Genomic DNA, 21249 nt, shown 5'->3' with positions numbered 1-21249 from the left:
ATTACTGGCCCAAATCAATAGGCCTACATACTCGAGTAAAGAATACAGACTTTAGAAAGGAAAAGTTACGGTTCCAAAAAAAAGTTTATACTCATTTGCGTTAGGCTATTTGTAAGTTACTAGTTACTAGTAGTAGAGTTACTACCCACCTTTGACTGTATGTTAATATAAAGTTTCCTTTTCACTGCCGATTGTCCTGCCCAAAAATCGAAGTGTCATTGAAACTTCATATAAGTTAATTGTGCGCAAAATGTGAATGTTATGCTCTTTAGAACAGGTTTAGAGCGAGGGAGAATCTTATCCTTTGGTCCTCTGTTCAAATATTAAACTATAAAGATCATTTTTATCGCCAAGGCTCCGCGTAAAGCGCCGCGGTGAAGTTAGTTATAGTTGGATGCAGTAGGGCGGTTTGCTCTCCTCCCTACTCTCAGGCTTAACCACACTGCGTTTACTTAGGGACCATCTGTAAATAACTGTTTAAATGACACAATACCAATGTTCTTTCAACACTTTCATAATGACTCGCCCGTATTAGTGAAAATTTTCTATACAAAACTTAGACTCAGTTGTTGTAATGTAACACACCCATTTTGATTTCTAGTGTGTAATTCATTTATTTTTCATAGGCCTATATTTTATAGAAAATAATTTTCCAATAGCCTCAAGTTAATGTGACCTAGTGACACTAAATTAATAACACTGCAAACAGGGGGAAATATGACACATATATTACATTGTAGTGCTTCTGCTGTTTTACACAAATATTTTGATAGAGAATTTGTGACATTGTTCATGAGCCTCCATGTAATGTGCCCAGTTACTCCAAATCACCATACACTGGAAAAATAGGACACAACCTCTTGACACTGGATTTTATTTTATTATCAGTGCAGCAGTACATTTGGTATTGATTTGGAGTTACATTACATGGAAGCTATTGAAAAAAACTAATGAACTTTCTATAAAAAATTTATAATAATAGAAGAACCACTAAAAATTTGTTTTGTTTTTTTTAAATACCAGAAATGATTGCTACAGTGGTCCAAAAACAACACACCTCTTCACAGTACATTTTGTTATTGATTTGGAGTCACTAGGTCCTATTACATGGAAGCTATTGGGAAAAAATGCCATTATTTTTATGATCAATCAATTTAAAGTGTGCGTTGGTGCAGAAGTGAAGCAGGTATTTTTGCTTGTGGTTGCATTTTATACAATGTGACACCATCTAAGTATGCATATGGCCATAGCTAAGTGATGAGGAGAGGAATGAGTAAGTGATGAAGACTCCTTGAAGAAACGGCATTTGACTGATACTGTCAGAAAAGCCTGAAGCTTTTGTGATCAGGATAACGAACATTAACCAAATGCTGCTTTAAAAAAATGATGTGAGTTGATGAATTATGCATACATATGTAAGGTTATTACAATATCCGAGAATGTACATGCACCTCAACAATTTGACTTGTAGTGTGAGATGTTTTGTCCTGTAGATAAATAACATATTGTTCTGGTATTTACAGAGTCCAGAAGATCTGTCAGTTGTTAACACTTTGGCTACATTGAACACACGGAGCGCATGCGCCGAGCAATGTTACACCTGCAGCGCACGTCTCTGCTGGGTTAGGGCAAAATAAGACGGTGAGCTTTCTTGTTGGGATTGTCTCTTCAGTCTTTAGACCCAGTAGTTTGTGTAAAACGGGAAAAATAAATGCCCACAGGGTACCCAAGACACCAAAGTAGAAGCCCTGTTTGATAGCCTACAATAAAATATAGACACTTTAATAACTTAAAATAATTTCTCTGTAACAGGGCCGCGCACACCTAGCGTAAAAAATGCATTAAAAATAAAATACTGTTTTTAAAGCGGATTTCCGTGGCTCATACCAAGACCTGGTGTTCACAGTGGAAGCGTAATGTTGCAGCAGCCGCTTCGCAAACAGTCCTCATAATTTACGTGCTCAAGGTAGCCAAGGGGTAACGAACATGTCTATTTGTGTAAAAAACAAACAAACAAATAAAAGCACATTATTCCCTTTCTATTGTCCACAGAAGAAATAAAACAAACCCAATATTATGTTCTGTTGCAATGTCTATTTATTATTTGCCTGTAGTATGCACACTTATGCTTACAAACAAGGAAAGGTCTAACAAGCACCCTTACACAAACATACACCATTCACATATGAACAAACCTTGATGTTCAATCCTGTACTTGAGAGAAAATCCACCCTAAAACGGCACATACTTTATATAATTCCTGTGAGTTTTAACGTTTTAAATTGGTCTCTCCCGAGAATCAAAGTCATAGCCAAAGCTCTATCTGGCCTGTGATTAAGCAAGATTTTGTGCAGTCGTTTCATTGTTAGAATGTCAGGCCATCAGTGTTGACGCCCATGAGTCATTTTCCGGGGATGTGAGCATATAATGGGAAAATCTATTTGGCTACAAGAGCTCAAAAACATCTCTTAAGTTAGCCAGGGTGTCACAGAAGCAGCTTCACAAAGTGCCACGCTGCCAGTCTTCACATGAATCAGGAGATGTGGGTTGTATTCTTAGACACAGAATATTTTCTGAGGAACTATGGCAGATACAAACAGCCCCCCCCCCCCCCCACACACACACACACACACACACACACTGGTATAACTTTGGTTATCCCCCAAAATCCCAAGCATCGAAAGTCCCTAGCCTTGATTAGGTCCAGACTGTGATCAAAAATCTGCCAACTCTGCAAAAAGCAGTGAAAAATGTGCAATTTCACAGGAATCCTCAGGAAGAGAGCCAGGTGACGAGACATAAATCCAAACATCCCAATACAATGACAATTTATTTATTCATTTTGTGACAGACGATTTTCTCGACAGCTTTTGTAGTCTTCATGACATGACATGTACAATGACAGCTCAGCAGCAGCATTTCCTGTCTGAACTGTCTGTATAATTACCCCTCCCCCTCATGTTTCTTTAGTTAGCTCTGCTCCATATTTTAGCAGCTGATACCTACTCTCATTAGCATGTAACCTAAGGCCATGAAGCTCCACCTTACTGATGGAGGACAATGTACAACATAAAGAATTATGTAGATTAAAGTACTGTGCAAAAATTAAGGTGCTAACTGCCCCCCCCACCCCCGTATTTCTCAAACATACACAAAGAGGCCATGAAGCCTAGTACAAACAAACACACACACACACACAGATCACTAAAGGCAAGACTGTGTTGGATCTGTATCATGACCATAAATAATAATGATCATTTTCTGCATAATTCAAAGTCTTACCGACTCACTTACAGGCCAAAGTTAGCAGGGAAAGGGAAAATATAACTGAACAATTGTACTTCTTTGTGCTTAAACTGGGTGACTTTGGGGATATACATTTTAAAATGTGGCGAGGAGATCATTTACATTGTAAGTTGAAGATTGAAGTTCATGTTAACAAACAAAATGGACAGAAATATAACTCAGAATACCTACTGTAGTCAGCATTGTATAACCGCTTATTAACCTGACTGCATCAGGTTAATAAGCGTCCTCAGTCAAATTCACTGACACACAAGCCCACAAGAATCATTCTCCATCATCAGTGTCCTGATGGCGTCACCTGCCAGCATTAACCGTTTCCTTTGTGAGTGTTTGCTTTAGATCTGGTTTTATGAACTGACACGAAAACAGGATGCTGAATGCTGAAGTGATATTTACATATGCAAACACATTCAGTGAGCCCACCCTTGTGTATGTTTGGAATTCTGTCCTTACAATTACAGGATTTGGACACTCACAGGGGCACCAAATGTAGGATTAATTCAGTAGTTTGGTTAATGTCACCAGTAATAAATTATGTTTCCACTCCTGGTCCACAGAGACAGTGGTTATAAAAATGTAGGTAAAGCAAATCACGAATGCATATGGTCAACTCTTGTCACAAGTCTGATTAAGAAGTGCAAATATCTATGATTGGTATCATTGGTTTGTTAACTGGTGCTGCTTGTGCTTTGGCCAATAATTTGAGATCTTACTGTGACTGAAAAAGTCATGAGGAGTCAATAGCTTGACAGCAACAGTATACCAGCTATCCATCAGATTAGTGACTAAAGCACATACTGTTTTTACTTTTGCCATTCCTTTGTTGTTGGTAAACAATGAGTCAACAAAGCCCTTATGCTGACTGACAAAACAAACACACAACAGATTTCACAAAACCACAGGTCAGTCGATCAATCCACCGACCAATCTTATTTTTCTCATAAAAGATCTATTCACATAGACAACTTCAGGCCCGAGTGGAAGCCTGCGGTATGTCTGCAGAATATATAAGATGTTCATAGTCTTAAGTCCAACGTCCATCTGTAGCAGTCTTTAAATCACCTATCTCCATCTGTAGCAGTCTTTGCAGCAGATATGACTCTGCAATATGACTGTCCATGTGGAGCCACATCAAAGCATCTGGCAGATGTTCTGAGAAGCATTTCTTCTGCTTTGTCTTGCAGTGTGACATTATAGTAATCAGGCTTCAGCAGTCCATGAAAACACAATCTGCAGCCTGATGATGGTGGTCAGATGTCCTCTCTCCTCTGGTCTGTCTGAAGTTCATTGCAATGATAGGGAGTAAATAAAGAAAGTGTGTGACTGGGCACACTTGTGTGTATTCTTGTATATGAAAGCGGATCTTGAAATGGTTTCTTAATCATATCAGTTAACCGTCACCCATTCCCTTTGACTTCCCTTTACAGTTACAGCAACATCCCCCATTGTCAGTTCCCGTCTTTTACTCCTTTCTCCAATCCATCTGCTTCCTGCTTGTCCTTAACACTAACATTCTGTTCATTCCTGCAATCCTGTCCAGCAGGCCAACTGAGGAACTTGTGGGCACACACATACACATACAGTCCCCTCCAAAAGTATTGGAACGGTAAGGCAAATTCCTTTGTTTTTGTTGTTCACTGAAGACATTTGAGTTTAAGATCATTTGGGTTTAAGTGATATGTCCTAAATTGTATAACACATCTAGATGTGAATACCAGGAAATAAAAGCTGAAATTCTGAACTCTTGTCTCATGCTCATCTTTTGATCTTAAACCCAAATGTCTCCAGTGAACAACAGAAACAAAGGAATTTGCCTTGCCGTTCCAATACTTTTGGAGTGGACACACACACACACTCACACATACACACAGTTCATCCTAAATCCTAAATCATTGACATTGTCACTGTATTATATCACCACTTTACTAATCCAGGATACAGGTTACCAAGATGGAAGTTGTGTGCGTGTCCACTTGTGTGCATATTGTACATATATATTTATGTGTGTGTGTTTGTGTTCAGTCTGGTCCACAGGTGCCTGTGGGCATATATGTTTATGTGTGTTTGTGTCAGTTGGTCTCGTAGGAGGAAAGCAGGGCGGCGTCGACAGGCTCCATGCAGGAGGGGCAGGTGAAGGATCTCATCAGCCAGTCATCTATACAGTCCATATGGTAGATGTGCATGCAGGGCAGGAACCGGATGGGGTCTCCATAAACAAAGTCCATCATACAGATGACACACCTGTGTAGGTAAACACAGATACTCTGTATTTCCAATCAATTCAATATTACATTTTGTTAGGGATTGGATTAGGGCTGTGAATCTCTAGACACCTCACGATTAGATCCCGATTCAGCTACGCTGCAATCATAAAACGATTATTGAAGCATCAAAATGTTTTATTTGTGTACATTTTTTTACCCCTCATTTTGTGACTCTGTGCAACTCTAAATTAATGATTTGGAACAATCCATAATTAAAATAAACAGATGAATTTACTTCCATTATCTTTTAGTTTAGATAGACAACTTGTATTAGGGTTGTAAAATGCAGATAATATAACACAAATAATAATAACTTAACAGTGGCATTGTCCATAATTCTTAGTGTAAAAGCTAAGGTACTCAAATACTGGCATATTGTAAATAAGAAAAAAAAAAAAAAAAATTCAGTAAGGCTCCAACATTACACTCTGACCCTTAATTCCTGATCAGCAGCTTGCACGTGTTTAAACAGAGCAGGCACAATGGACTAAAGCGCACACTTGAAGGCTCATTGTAATGGGGCTTAAACACTATGACCATATATGCTTTAATTTGGTATTCTGTACGACGTACAGTACACACTTTATAGCATATTATGGAGGCTGCCCGAACGCTGTGGGGAGAAATGCTCCCCTTCCAGTGTGTTTTTGTCTTGTTCTTCTAAAAATCGGCACACCCGGGGGATGGAATATTTGTTTGAAATGTATCACTGATGACCTGAGTTTGATTATTTTTATTTGTACATGTAAAAGTACTAGTGAGTTACTCTTCATAGGTATTTAATGATAGGAAAACATATAACTCCACTGGTAAAGGTTAAAACCAAAAATAAGTAAGGCTCAGACATTAGACTCTGACCCTTAATTCCTGATCAGCAGCTTGCACGTGTTTATACAGAGCAGGCACAACGGATTAAAGCGCACACTTGAAGGCTCATTGTAATGGGGCTTAAACACTATGACCATATATGCTTTAATTTGGTATTCCGTACGAGGTACAATATACACTCTATAGCATACACTCTTTGCCATTTGGTTTTAACCTTTACCATTTGCAAAAGTAACTTTTAACATGTTCTAAACGTGCGTAATACTATAATATGTTATAGAATATGTAATACATGCACTTACATTACTGTAAAATGCAATAACAATATCATAAAAATATCTCTTTATTACAACAGTGCATACACAATAATTACAACAGCAAGTTGTGTGGAAAATTTAAGTTAAGTTAAAATCCATAGGTGGTTGTGCGGTTACATTAAATTTTCTGCCTACTAAAAAAAAAAGCAGACATTGTTTGAATGAAATAATTTCAGAAACTATGCAATTGATTCAATTTTAATCCTGATCTTAGACCATGAATTTAAATGTTTCTATTAAAAACATCTTTAAATAGTAACAAACACCCTGCTTAAACACAGATTACTGCGGTGAAGCAGTCTCTCTCCTCACTGTCTTAGCCTGCTGCTCTAAAAAGAGAACTCCCAATGCTTATTCTGACCACCCAGGGTTTCTACTCACTCTCTGATCTTCTTCTCAGAGCCATCCCGCCCTGGGTCGTACACGCCCTTTGGGAGGTGCTGGATGAGTCCGATCCGCTGGGCAATGCGGACCTGCTCCTCCTCTGTCAGCTGAGTGGCCAGTCGGGCTTGGCTGGGTGTTGGGTGGTAGACAGGCACATGGATCTGCTCCTGCAGAACAAAGGGAGAGCAGTTCACACCGGCTTTACGGAGAAATTTAAAAAGTTAGTTTTCAGAGTTGGTTGGAGGTTTAGTTTGGCAGGAAATATGTTAAGAGGACTCTGAAGATACAGTGCAGACTAATATTCTTGTTTAATAAGACTTGTACAGCAAATCTCTCCCCACCCTTAATTCTTCCATTGTGAGAGGATATTCTAACAAAAGCAGAAGATGTTGTTCTTGATATTACTTTCGGTGGAAGTCAAGCCGGGTCTAGCAGATGAACCACAAGCTTATGAAACTTTCTTTTGATTATGGCACAAACATGTTCCTACTAACTGGGACATAACCGTTCATTTCAACACTGTGAGAAGGAATAATGGCACCCTTTGCTAATACAAAATACTAATACTGGTAAGCATTAGTATTTAAATCCCTCACCGTGAAGGGTGGCTTTCACTTTGGCTCACAACACAATGAAAGTATTCAGTTGACTGTAAGAGTTTCACAATCCAGCACACATTCTTTGTTTTAATATGTTATTATCTGTCTCATAAAGAAGGCCTCCAGGACCGAAACGCTTACACTAACTATAGTCAATCACTGAGGTAATCAATGATTCATTTCTAGCCAACAATATTTCTGGCCATGTTGTGGGATTATGATCGCAGGCAGCAGGTGGTAGTGTTTCCCCACGCCTTGTCCAAACAGCCGCTGCAGCAGAGAGCTGTGTACTGTAGCTTCAGCGTTGGTGTCATACAGACCTGATTTATTAATCAGGGTTAGTAGAACAATTTCACTTGACTTTGATTAAATCACTGCAGGTCAGAAGTCTGCCTTCAGTTTGAACCAAGTTAAACTGAATGTGGAAAGCGAGTCGAGAGTCCATCAGTATGTCTGTTAGCATTGTTTTACATATACAAGTAGAAGTTCAATGTAACATCACATCACAGTGATTAACAGGGGTTCTGTTACCTTTTACTGTACATTACACTGTAAGTATTATTATTACATATGTAAGTACTTTCTGCAAAACTGAAATAATGACATCTAACAAGCACAGCATCACACTTGCAACACAAAAAACTGCAATAATAAAAATAGAACTGAAGCACTTCAGCAAAAATAGTTTCTCAAATGCGAGGAGTTATTGCTTTTCTCTGTCTTGTATGACAGTAAACTGAATATCTTTGGGTTTTAGCCCAGTTGACAGTCGCAACGAGACATCTGTAGCATCTGTCTCAGGGGCACTGTGGTGGACTTTTTAAACTATTTTCAGAAAATCAGTAATTGAGAAAGTGATCTGCAAATTAATCAATAGTGAAAATAACTGTTAACCCTTAAAACACCAAAGCGGCAGGACCTTCAAACCACAGCTCGCATACTTTCATTTCCTGCAAAAACAGAATACCACATATGACCTGGGAAATAATTAACGCTTTTTAAGACAGACAGATGGATCTACACAGTCTTATCTGTTCTAGTGCGATCCTCCTTTACATCTCTGTATGTGATAAAGTCAATATATTTGAAAGTCAAATACAATAGCAAACAGTTTACATAAATTCAGGGGAGAATAGGTACGCATACATTTCCTCTACAGTTTCTCTCATGTACTGCCGTCATGTGTACGTATCTTCCTCTTGTCTAAACTTCTCTAAGAACTTTTATTCACTCAACTCACTTTGCGGTCAATGACTGTGCGTCTTCCTTCCCTCTCTTCCTCCCTCTATCCTTGTGCATTCTTATACACTCGCTACAGTGTCTTGTGGTTTGAGTACTAGTTCCTCCTCTCCTGCCCACTGACTCCCTTCTCCTCCTCCCTCAGTGTGCCAAACCTTCATGTCAAGCAAATGAAAGGATCCAACAGCCAGGTCATAGATTGGACTAAGTCCACTCTAATGCCATTAAGTGAGCTCCTTCATTATCTACCTGTATATCCACACTCCAGAAAGGACCTTTTGACACAAAGCACCATACATTTTACAGAATGCAGCTGGAGATGCAGAGTTGGACTGCGCCCTCTAATAAACATTTATCGCACAACATTGTGTTAACCAGCCACCTCCCTTTCTGCACAAAATAGCAAGTCCGGTTACGACCGTGCTAAAGCTTGGTGTTGGGCCAAGTGGTAGGCACGAGGCTTGAGTCACTCTCCCTTTTCTTCTCATTTTTTGGCTGAATAGCAGTAGGAGGGGTTTATAAGTTCATTAGTTAACAAGAAAGGGTTGAGGAAAGGTTACATTTTGACTTCACATGCATTATGAAGACTTGGCTTTAAATGCTTGTGTAAATATAGTATGCCATTTTTTGCACTTTATTTATTTGCAACTAAAAATAATATATTTCTGTTGTGATACACAACCCAGATAACTCTTACAGTGCCCTGCTGTGTTTACATACAGCTACAGTATACTAGTAAAGCTATAGCTAGGGGTAGGGCTGGGTGATATGAGCAAAAATGTTATCACGATAAAAAAACTCATACAATTCAATAATTATGAAAACAAATGTCAAATTAAAAGGCATATTTTTGCTCCTGAATGAAAGCTGAAGAAACCAGATGTTTAATTGAGGGTTTATTATTTATGGTCAGAATGTGACAGTGGATCACTTAAATAAAAATGTTCAGTCCCTTTTCCTAAACAAAATAAATATCTTAATAGAACAATTAGTGCCAATTCATTCATGATTCAAATTAATTAAATCAAACATTTATTAAACATTTGTTATAATTTTCCTCCATAACAATATATCTTGATAATTATCATTATTGTTTTATTGCCCAGGCCCTAGCTAGGGGTGTGCGATACTGACAAAAAATGATTTAATAATTATATAATAATAATAATAATAATATTTTGTCGATAATGATTATTTGACAGATATTTGGCATTGTTCAAAAATGTGTTTGTAAAAGTCAAATATTGTACTAGCTCGCTCTTGTTAATAGGATATTAATTGTTGCTTACTAATGACATTAATGGAAACAGGTCTTACACACACACACACACACACACACGCACACACACACACACACAGCTGACACCGAACAGTGCAGGTATGAGTAAACCATTTCCTCTGTCGCTATATTAGCCCTGAGTCCTGTCTGTAGCTGTTGTCTTAGTTGTTTCTGTCAGCACTGTTGGCTGGTTTAGGTCTGTTATGGGCAGCTGACTCCCAAAGCATTCGCTATTCTTGATATTCTGTGCGGTGGTTAGTTCGTGGTCATTAATAGCAACCGATTTTCGACATAGTGTACAGATTGATGTCTTTTGAGCAACGTCCGTGTTTTCAAAGCCTAACCACCTGTGGTTGATCCACATCTAGCAATTCAATCTAATGATCTAGATCGGCTTGTTTAACTCTAAATGTACTGCATGCGTGATGCAGAGAATGTGCAAACAGGTGTTTGGTTTTTTTGCCTGAGTGACATAGCCTACTCGACAATGTTTGCTCACACATCGTTAAAACAACAACAACAACAATTAAGATATTATCGTAGACGATTGGTATTGCACACCACTAGCTATAGCCATTTACTGGCTACTGAATAACTCCACTCTTGATTTACACACTAATGACCTGTTCAGTGACCATAACTTGACAATGCTGTCATGTAAAAATAAGCAGCAATTTTAGTCTTAAGATATATTTTTTTAATTGAATGGGACGCTCCACTGATTTTACACATCAGTTTGTCATGTGGAACACCACTGTCGTATAATGTCTTCTGTGTCTCTAAAGGGATCTTTCCTAAGGGTTGTCTCAGCTTGGGTATGGGACTTGAATTGCAACGCAAAGTGCCGTTGTCCGGCAAGGTGCTGTGCTGCCACATTCCAGGTGGATTACTTTGTAATTAATATAGTGTATTTCACGTTTTTACCTTGCGATCATCGCAAGGTAAAAACTGTTGTGTGAGTTTTGCCATTGATAAGCCTTTAAACACATTAAACTGGAGAAAACTGGACTTCCTGGATCGTATTTCATGGTCTGAAATTCTCAATATTACCTTCAAACAAGCTCCCACCAACGCAGCTCCCTTCTCTGGTTTTAACACATTGCTGCTTAAGTAAAGCATTGTATTTAGGCTATTAAATTAAAGCTGAGATTCTGAAGCCTGTTTGAGCAGCTTATGTCTCTTTTCTTAGATTGTTTCACTTTGTTGTAGATGTGCAGTCAAAATGTCATCAACTGACAGTAATGTGAATATGAATATGATGATATTATCTCCCTAAATTATGAAATAAGAATAAGGGACGACGCTAGAATAATTAAGCAGACGAATGTGACCTGAATACCTGGAGTATGCAGAGCAGTGTAGTAGATACAATAATGACCTTAACAGTTGAACTTTAATTCTTTTTAAGTTCAAAGGCTTTCATACAAAACATGCAGAGCAAAGATGAACATGCTAGCTAACAGCCAGGCTTTCTGCACCACAGCATTTAAAGCCATGAGTCAGCACAACTTTAGTAGTTGAGGCTGTCTGCTGCTCCCCTGACAGCCACTCCTTTCGTCCATGTCAAAAAGCTACAGATGGGGCCTCAGAGGGGGGCCAGCAGCTGTACTCTGTGTGTGTGTGTGTGTGTGTGTGTGTGTGTGTGTGTGTGTGTGTGTGTTAGGGAGGTTAACTGTGCATTGTTCAGCAGTGTAAATGTTGACTGCCAACGGTGAGCATTAAGGAAGATAAGACTGTAGACAACAAGGAAAGAGAGCAGATGCAAAGAGTTAAAGTGAAACAAAGATAGAGAAAAGGTGGTATTTACCCTAGCTCTTCCGTCAGCCATCACTAAATGAAAGAAATTCTGAAAAAACAAGAGTGGGAAAATGACAGAGGCACTCTCAGCCCACATGTTCAATAAAAGGCAACAGCTTTAGCCTCAAGAGCACACACATGCTAGTGCTGGGCGATATGGCCCTAAAATAATTTCAATACATTCAGGGTATTTCTACGATAATGATATTCTTGACGATATGAGAAAATACTGAAAAATACTTTTGGTTTAGAGCTGTTGACATTAAACACGTGGGTATGACACGGTCACAGTTTGGTTAGGTTTAGGAAAACATCATGGTTTGGGTTAAAATAAGCACATTACACCAGTCACGTGACACACATCACGTGACTTCACATGTGACGGAACTCATGCTAATCACGTGATGGAAGTCAGTAACACTATTTAACTTAAAAATTAAATTAACTCAACATTTACTTGGTTTCACATGGGACTCAAACACCGTTCTCCTGCGTGAAAGTCCTGGTTTGGTTTGACCCATCCATCCACCCTATCCACCTCCTTACGTGTACTTTCTCTGTCTTTATGCACACACAGATCTATATTGATATAATTAACATTGTCACCACACTGATGACTGCTGCAGACAGATTTGGTGTTTGTCTTGACTCACTGGGGAACAGCAATGTGTTGGAAAATGACGTGAGAGCAGAAGTGTTCTGAATATGCTCACAGGCTGCCTAATGAATGGATTTTTAATCTTATTTTGCAGACATGACTGACTGGACTGCCAAAAATTTCACTTCAAAGCCTCTTCATCATTTTTGAAATGCCCATTGCAGTGTACTCCACAGGTAGCAAGGTTTCACAACAGGAAAAAAAATAACATTCATACCACTCCTAGAGCGAAGCCCACTTAACACTGACCAGAATTCTAGCTAACCACAGCCACTGTTCTCTGTGAATGAGGAGCAGGATACATTTTTGGGTGGGATATCACTATAAACCTCACAGGAATGCCTTCACAGGGGAAATATAGTGCTTCATACTAAGTGTTTTCCTCCTGTACCTCCCAGAGATCGGGTCACCTCGATGGCTATTTAAAATTATAATATGCAAAAACTTTAACTGTTCTTCTGTATTCTGGGAATATTACTGCTTTATTCCCACTCAAACCATGTAACATTTATAAAAAGAGCTGAGATGGCAGACTGCTACAACAGGAAAACAATTTCAAACCACAGCTGTGCAGACATAATGCCGGCATACCAAAGCAGTCAGAGCATTTAAGGGCTAATGTGTATGTGGGATAGAGACTGCAGACAGGCAGCATGATGACTGGGCATAATCCTGTTTTGAACACATGCTTAGTGATAAGGCATTATAAGTATGAAATTGTGATGTCTTGGTTTTTGTCAATCATAATCCAGCACAGGGAATATCTACTTGCTGTATCTTTTGTGAAACCTGTTTCAATATGCACTTAAGGTGAAGAAACACCAAAAAACATTAAGCGTTCATGGGATCTTTAATCTTAGCCCTCTGTCTAGGGACTGCAAAGTCACAAAATCTTGGAACAAGACCTGCCGACACCTGCACACAATACAGGCAAACACCCACTCCGTTGAGCACACAAATGTGTACACCCAACAATGACAACAATGGGAGGAGAAGGATGGACATTAGCATCACAGGATGTGTTTGTTGAAGTGATAATGGGACAGGCCGCCGGCGTGATGATAACAGTACGTGTGTACCGCATTACTTCATCTGGTACTTGGTAAAGAAAGAAGTTGATGTCGTTGATGAAGGTAAGTTAATAACAGTATTAACCCTAGTATTTACACATAAATATCACACAAAGCCTTTACTGTAGCAACACAAAAACATAATGAAAATATCTATAATATATATTGGTGGAAAAGGGAAAAGTGCATTTAGAGGAAACAAAGTTAAGTAAATAATAAAAATATAATACTATATTTTCATTTATTTTACAAATTTACCAGCAACCATAAGCTAATAATGCCAGAGAAGCATCAGTCAATAAAAACAAGTATCAGGGCAGTTATGGCAGTCTGTACCACACTATATATACCCTTAACAGCCTTTCACTTAGTTACGCAACTGTAATATAATGACCAAAACCATCCTGCCCCCTCTGATCACACAAGCCAGGACTGCCAACTGTCTCTGTGAGGAGTCATGGAGAGACAACAGAGTTATTTGAGTCCTTGAGGTGAGTGCTCAGGAACAGCAACCACTATGTGGCTGTGTGTCAGCCAAAGCCCACAGACTATGTCACTGACCTGCAGCACAATAGCTTGTTTGTCAGCACCGCCTCCCCCACCCCCCAAATGTTTCTGTTACCATATTAGGACAAGTAAGTAAGTTGGTAATCTAAAGCCTTACAAGGCTAAAAACAAACCCCATATCTGACTTAAGTCATACCTGTGGTGAAGTGTGGAAGTCCTGCCTTCCCTTACTGTAGCATACCCTACAAGAATAACCATTTGATTGGAAGATCCGGCAGAACACAGCAGCAAAAATCAGCCACGCCCGAGTTTAGTTCATTTGGTCCGAGAAAAGAAATTATACGTTACTGCCTATGGTTCTTGTTCACACTGAAATATTACAAATGAACCCGAGAGCTGTCATACATACATCATACCAACCATCAGGTAAATCACTGACTGAAAAGTTTTGGCGCCTGCCATCATGCATCATCAGGCTACGTGGACTAACGTGGGGAAATCACATTCCTATGACTGATATCATGTCACGCTGCGCTTCACTGAACCTTAGAGTATGGGTTTATTTACACTGAACTAAATTATAAACGCAACAGTTTAGTTTTTACCCACATTCATCATGAGCTGGACTCAAAGATCTGTCAGTATCTGGTGTGACCACCATTTGCCTCACACAGTCCAACACATCTCCTTCACATAGAGTTGATCAGGTTGTTGTAGTCTGTGGAATGTTGGTCCACTCCTCTTGAATGGCTGTGCGATGTTGGAGTCAGGTCGACACCCCGATGAAGACGGCGAGCATGCAGGTGACCTTTCCTGAGACGGTTCCGGACAGTTTTTGCACAAATTCTTTGGTTATGCAAATAGATTGTTGCTGCATGGCTGGTCTCAGACCCCCCCCCCCCCAGGTATTTGACATGTTTTAGATCCATTTTTACCCTCTACGCCTCACATTCACACAAATGTGTATTAAGAAAGACCAAGTTCAGCTACATGCAAACACACAAACAGTAAATCTTTAAGTCTGCAAGGTGTTCCAGCCAATATGGTTTGGCCATAAAACTAGCTGACAGTAGCATAAAGGCCTTTGTGCCAAACTGAATGTGATGAATAAAAACTCCTGACACTGTTCCCATCTCTGAGGCTTACGAGGGAGACAGGGGCATTACAAGCCATACTAGGAGGCCAAATGCAAACACACAGGGGTGCCTTATCTCTTGTAACCCTGCTCCACAGCGACGACTCAGCACTCCTCTCACCAGCTGCTTTCCAAATGACCACACAACACGTTTTATACAACACACACACACACACACACACACACACTTCACAATATGTGGAGTACAAATATAACTGCACCTCCCTCTGCTTTTTAGCCTCCACAAATCATACGAAACAAACACGAACAGAACTCACACACACACACACTCTCTCACTTCGCATCATTTTGACCAGACATTAAATGGTCCACTAGCCTAAGTGGTTGGCTCAGAGGGCTGATCTCATTCACTTAGCTTTCAACATCCATCCTTCCATCCACCCTTCATCGCATACTTTGTCTATGACTACAATGTCTATATGGCATGCAATATTCTGATATTACACTAAGACAATGCCAAATCAACTTTGATCTCAAACAAGGTGGCAGCAGTTGTAAGCACAATTAAACTAAGACGTAAAGAGTACTCTATTGTGTCATATTGTTAAAGGGAATTTTAGACATGATTAAACTATGACTCAGTCATAGGTTGTATAGGGCTCAGTGGTCGATGACTGTCAGCCATCGACTATGACATCGTCCATGTCATCGGCCAACCCTACGTCAAAGTATTAGCAAAAAAGGGGTATTAGCAAAAAAACGGATTCTATGAGTAAATGAGAAAGAACTTAATCAAAATATTATCTGACTTAGAGTAAGGTCAACATTCAGATCGTAAAAGGTTTCTGTGAATAGTCTCCACATGCGACCCTTTGTTTGTTTGACCTCTGACTTAAGTTGGCCTTGAGCCCAGCAGATGCCAGTCTGTGCACTGCCTCTTTTCAGCCAGGAAATTATTCAGCGGCACCAAATGCAGTGTCTGGCTGGGTAGTGGACAGACTCAGTTGCAGATGCTGGAATTCAGCGTCCTCCAATTCACCGCTGAATGTGGATTCCCAGGAAACAAGGTCTGATCGTTTTTGTCAACGTGACAGACGAACTCAAGTAGCACCAGATGTTTGCAACCCTCAGGGTGAGCGTCTGAAGAGTGGCATAGTTAAACTGTGCTACGTGCACAGTACATGTGTTTGGATGTGTCTAGGTTGGATACAACGGTTTTACATTTTTAACTAGTGTTAATATGGAGACTACAGTTACTGAAAAGCAGTTTTACTTTTATACCTCTGTCAACAACACAAACCAGCTATTACCATATGTTTGGGTCTGGATCAGGGCCTATATATAAAATATAGAAGACCCCAGAATGCAGCACTTGAAATACAAATGTTATTTTATTAAATAAATTATATCAGATTAATGATTCTATGATTTTATTGCTTTTTAAATATACTTTATGAAAAATTCCTTTTCATTCTAATTTGTCACTAGACAAAAATCATGTTTTTTGGCTGTAAAAACCATGCCAGGGTTGGCTCCACATCATTTTCTGTAACCTAAGTCCAGCCACAGCAAATGTTGCCTTTGCTTTGGATTTCCTGCATCATGTTTTTCACCATGACTAGCAAACCTCACCCTCTGGGAAACACAGACCTTCAATACAGTAAATAAGTTGGCATTTGTACCCAGGCCCGGACTCAACAGCTTTTAAGAAAACGGCAAATTCAATTTCAAATCTAACATAGTGGAGCCTTTAGTCCTTCTTCTAACACACACACCAAAGTGTGTCAAGCTGAACCGCGAGCACACAAAAAAAATGAGTGCTGTGTTCTCGGGCAGAGTTCAGATGGTGAAGGTGCTGATTACTATGGTCACCAGGGAGAAAAGAGCTGGCAGGTCTGAAAGAGCTCTTTATAAGTAGGTTTTAACTAGTTAGTTAACCGTCTTGTGAAACTCTTTCGGTATAAACAAAGCGCACACAGATTTTCTCAACACAACTGAAAAGCTTAGGCAGAGCTCCTCCAAAGAAAGCAATGTTTGTGTTTTTTTCTTACACCATTACTCGTCTAGGATACCAGAGCTGGCTCCTTTGGTCTAATTACAGACATTACATACTTGTAATAACCTGAACATAATGCACAACAAGGATTCCCGGTCCTGTTCGGATATTATCTTTGACTGACTCTAATGAAGACCCTCTGTGAGTGACATTACACTGATTAGAAATGACAAAGATTATGAAAGTGTCTAGTCTCTGTGATTTTATCTGGAGTTAGCATGAACTGACCTAGCCCCAGTTTGTGCCTCTTATGTATAAGCAGACAGTAACTATTAACTGGAAATATGAAATGCCATTATTTGAAGATGAAGTTGAAACTGTTTTAAGGATGATTTGTGGCCCCTTCAGTGCACCATTTGTCACCCAAATGCAACAACAAGCCTCTGTTATATCTCTATATATTTATCTATATTTTCAATGCTTTTTTATTGTTAGTAGGACATGGTCATTGTTGGTTTTGGTCTTTTAAAGAAATGATTTGATAACAGTAAATGAGATCTAAAAGCAACCAAAAAATATCATTGACCCAATTCATAACTGGCCAACATGCATGGTAGTAAAGGGTTAGAAGAGGAGATCTACTGGTCATACAATGTATATGTTGAAAGTTAATTAGATCTTCAAAGGGGAAACCTGTGTTTAATCTGATATACTTACATCTATCTTCAAATTCATTTAATAAAATCTAGTTAAACGATTATCAACATCAAATTTTGCTTTTCAATTGACAATGAGTCATATTAGGGACAATTTTGCAATTGGTTACTGGATACTGAATCTAAAATACAGAATTAAGTAGCTTTCTACAATAACACATCTCATGCTGTACTGACCTGAGCTCACCTTTAGTTTGTCATGCTTTAAAAACACTTATCTTAAATCTACAGACAAGGCTTGGCTTAACCCAGTAACAGGCAAACACTCTGCCAAGGCCTTACATAATGCACACCAGCCCTTTCTTAACATAAAAAAACACACAAGAGGAGGGTAACACCATGAATCATATTTACAGCAACAACATGGTCTGTTCGTAGACGTCTAATTCAGGAAATAAGGACACCAGACAAACAAAGTTGCTGTGCTGGAGGGGATCCGTGAAAGAAGCAGCTGAGAAAGTAATGAGAGTCACTCTTGCCCAAAACTACAAAACTCCCTCTTTATTGGAGAACTGTGGTTTGTTTCAGTCCCATTAAATTATAGTTCTGTTGGAATTGAACTGCAGTACAGGCCATAATGGATGTCTGTGTGTCTTAGCTCATCTCCACTTAATATTAGAATATGAGCCAAAACTACATGCTCCAGTGTGTCTGAATGAAGACTAAGGAAGGATGAATCATAATATGTCTTGGAAATGGTAGACAGAAACAAGACCTTCAGATAGAACAAAGAGGATTAGTGTCAAAGCCATGAAGGGACGGGGTCAGTCGGCTGGGTTGCTGTCCAAGGGTGACGTTGGATCTGTAAAAGCTGATCTAGCCTCAAATATTGTTTGATAAACAGTTTCTTTGTGTCGTCTCCTTTGCTGTCGGCGACCGAAACGCAGAAAATTAGCAAACCGGGTCGGACCTGCCACACATCACACATTATATCTAGGTATTTAATGATTTTGGTTAACATTATGAGAAAAACGCAAATGCTTGCTGGTCATGTTTTGGTCCAAACAGTTGGTCAAAGTTACCTGATAAGGGGGCGGTGGTTCCTGGTCGGGGTCAGCACCGTCTCCGTAGCTGGCCCGGTCCGACTGAGATTCATGTAGCAAAGAAATATCATCCGAGGTCGGAGATTTCAGACAGTTTCCCATCTCCTTCCTCTTCGATGAACTCTCCCCTCTGTCTGTATCGCTTTACTAACGTTAAACTGCGGGGTCTCAAGGGCCACTCACACAGATAATAATGTCAGTGGACAAGAGGGCGTTTTTCCATACACAGCTGATGAATCTCCTCTCCCAGTCGACGGGAGGGCTGCTCAGTTCAACAACAACAAAACATCCCTCAGCTAGCAGCTAGCCACACAAAGAGCTAGCCTGCTAACACCAGCTAGCACTCGCAGGGGAGCATCTACTCGGGTGGCTACAAAGTCACGACTGAAAGAACCTCACAGATTCTTATATCTGCAGACAGAGACACGCGAGGGAAATGATGATATCCCTCATTTAAAGCGACAAACCTAAGGACAGTTTTCCTGACTGACGCAAACGTATCTGGGCTGTCAGGGACTTTCCAGTTTGCAGCTGCCGACCAACGACAAAAGGTGGTGATGTAGCGACACGAAGCACCGCCCCGTCGGAGAAAGGCCCAATGAGCTTTCAGTTGCACCCAGGAAGCTTTTACCCTCAGCCAATCACATTCGCGATCACATTGCCTTTTACTAAAAACGTAAACACAGGGCTACAATCAAGACATTAGTCTTTGTTAATACAATTTCAGGACAGTTTTGCTATGACCAGTGCTGGCCTCAACATATTACATGATAACCCAGTAATTCACGATTGTGTTACTGGTCAATTTAAGTCCTCTTTGTGTATTTTCAATTGAATGTGATTATATGATATTCCAACACCTTTTGTATTTTTTATTTTATTGATGACTTTACTGTCTAGTGGATCCTTATACTGTAAATAATACCACTTTGTACTGTACACATTGCATTTTGAGGTTCTGTATGTGGTGCACAAAGGACAAAAAAGACAAAATGGGATGTGTTTTTCAGTTGCTTATCATTATTTCATCTTAAATTACAATAGAAACATTCATTATGTACAGGAATGTCATTTTGCTCAGCGGTGGCCATGCCCAGTAAAATATGCTGATTGTAAACATCACAATACCACAGAAAAATAAGCTAAATTAATTACTAGAAAACAAAATATGATGTTATTGGAATATTCACGACTGATGCTGTTAAAACACCATTAAGATTACATTTCCTCCACCATTTAAAAACATTGAAACTGACTCCTAGTCATCTTGAATCCCAGACCTTAGTCTAATCATGAATAAATCAGCACTGCTCTAATTGCAACACTTGAGACACCATCTGAGTTTCTAGGTTTTGGACGCTGTTGCTGGGACACAACCCTTCAAATAACCTCACCACCAACACAATTAGAAGTGACCCCTTTCTTTCTTATCATTTCAGTCCTTAAGTATTTGTTCATGTACAAATTATTATGTGACACAGGGTCGTTGTTATGGTGTTCAAGTCCTTCTATAGATGGTATCAAGCGTAGCTGATTTAAGAGCAGCAGAGGATGTTCACAATGCAGGAAGACTGTGGTGGTTCCCATTCAGAGTTTCATCACTCACTAAAGATGCAACAGGCGGACAAGCACGCAGTCCTTCACAGCTCGGCGTGAATGGCCTGTTTGTTCAAGCTCAAGTACTGTTGGAGCCTGTCCCACACACAAGGAGGAGAAAAGGAGGGAGTCTGCCTTTCTAAAAGACACATACATCTGTCCTCTTAAAACAGGACAATTTGTGTAAAAGGTGCCATTTACAGTATAGAAATGTAAAGAACAACTCTCACTGCAACTCAATTTTTTTTACTCTAGAGAGTTTGCATGGCTGGCTGATTTACATTGCTCTGTGCAGACGCAATTGCATGTAATCGTAAATGCATTTATTGCAGATTTGACCATTTCTTCAGAAGGAGACTGAAATTATAACACATGAATAAATTTGTGTCTTTCAAGCTTTCAACAGGTTTCAAAAACAGGAAGGAAAGAAAAGAAACAGCAAAACAGTCCTTCTGAGAATCTAGACACTGATGACCTGTCAACCAAAATGTATCAAATGACACAGTAAAAATGTCCTTATGGACTCTATGGTGAGTTGCATGATGTGATATATA

General features: G+C 39.5%; 1 protein-coding gene across 2 annotated transcripts; it reads right to left on the bottom strand.

The window, feature by feature from the left end:
* Positions 1-2811: 2811 nt before the first annotated feature.
* Positions 2812-19652, bottom strand: rnf11b (ring finger protein 11b). 2 transcript variants are annotated; one of them, XM_038715929.1, is made up of 4 exons: positions 19079-19652; positions 12024-12062; positions 7097-7266; positions 2812-5547 (listed from the first exon to the last, which is right to left on the bottom strand). In XM_038715929.1, the coding sequence occupies exons 1-4, from the start codon at positions 19199-19201 to the stop codon at positions 5376-5378; spliced, it is 504 nt and encodes a 167-aa protein (XP_038571857.1). In that variant the 5' UTR covers positions 19202-19652; the 3' UTR covers positions 2812-5375. The 2 variants fall into 2 exon arrangements, with proteins under 2 accessions (XP_038571857.1, XP_038571858.1); XM_038715930.1 differs by lacking the exon at positions 12024-12062 and having other exon boundaries at positions 19079-19647.
* Between the last annotated feature and the right edge of the window lie 1597 nt (positions 19653-21249).

This window comes from Micropterus salmoides, unplaced genomic scaffold (genome assembly GCF_014851395.1).
Source record: "Micropterus salmoides isolate LMB-PRFRI ecotype aquatic unplaced genomic scaffold, ASM1485139v1 Ms_hic_scaffold_13, whole genome shotgun sequence".
Lineage (NCBI taxonomy): Eukaryota > Metazoa > Chordata > Actinopteri > Centrarchiformes > Centrarchidae > Micropterus > Micropterus salmoides.
This window is presented reverse-complemented; position numbering and strand designations above follow the sequence as displayed.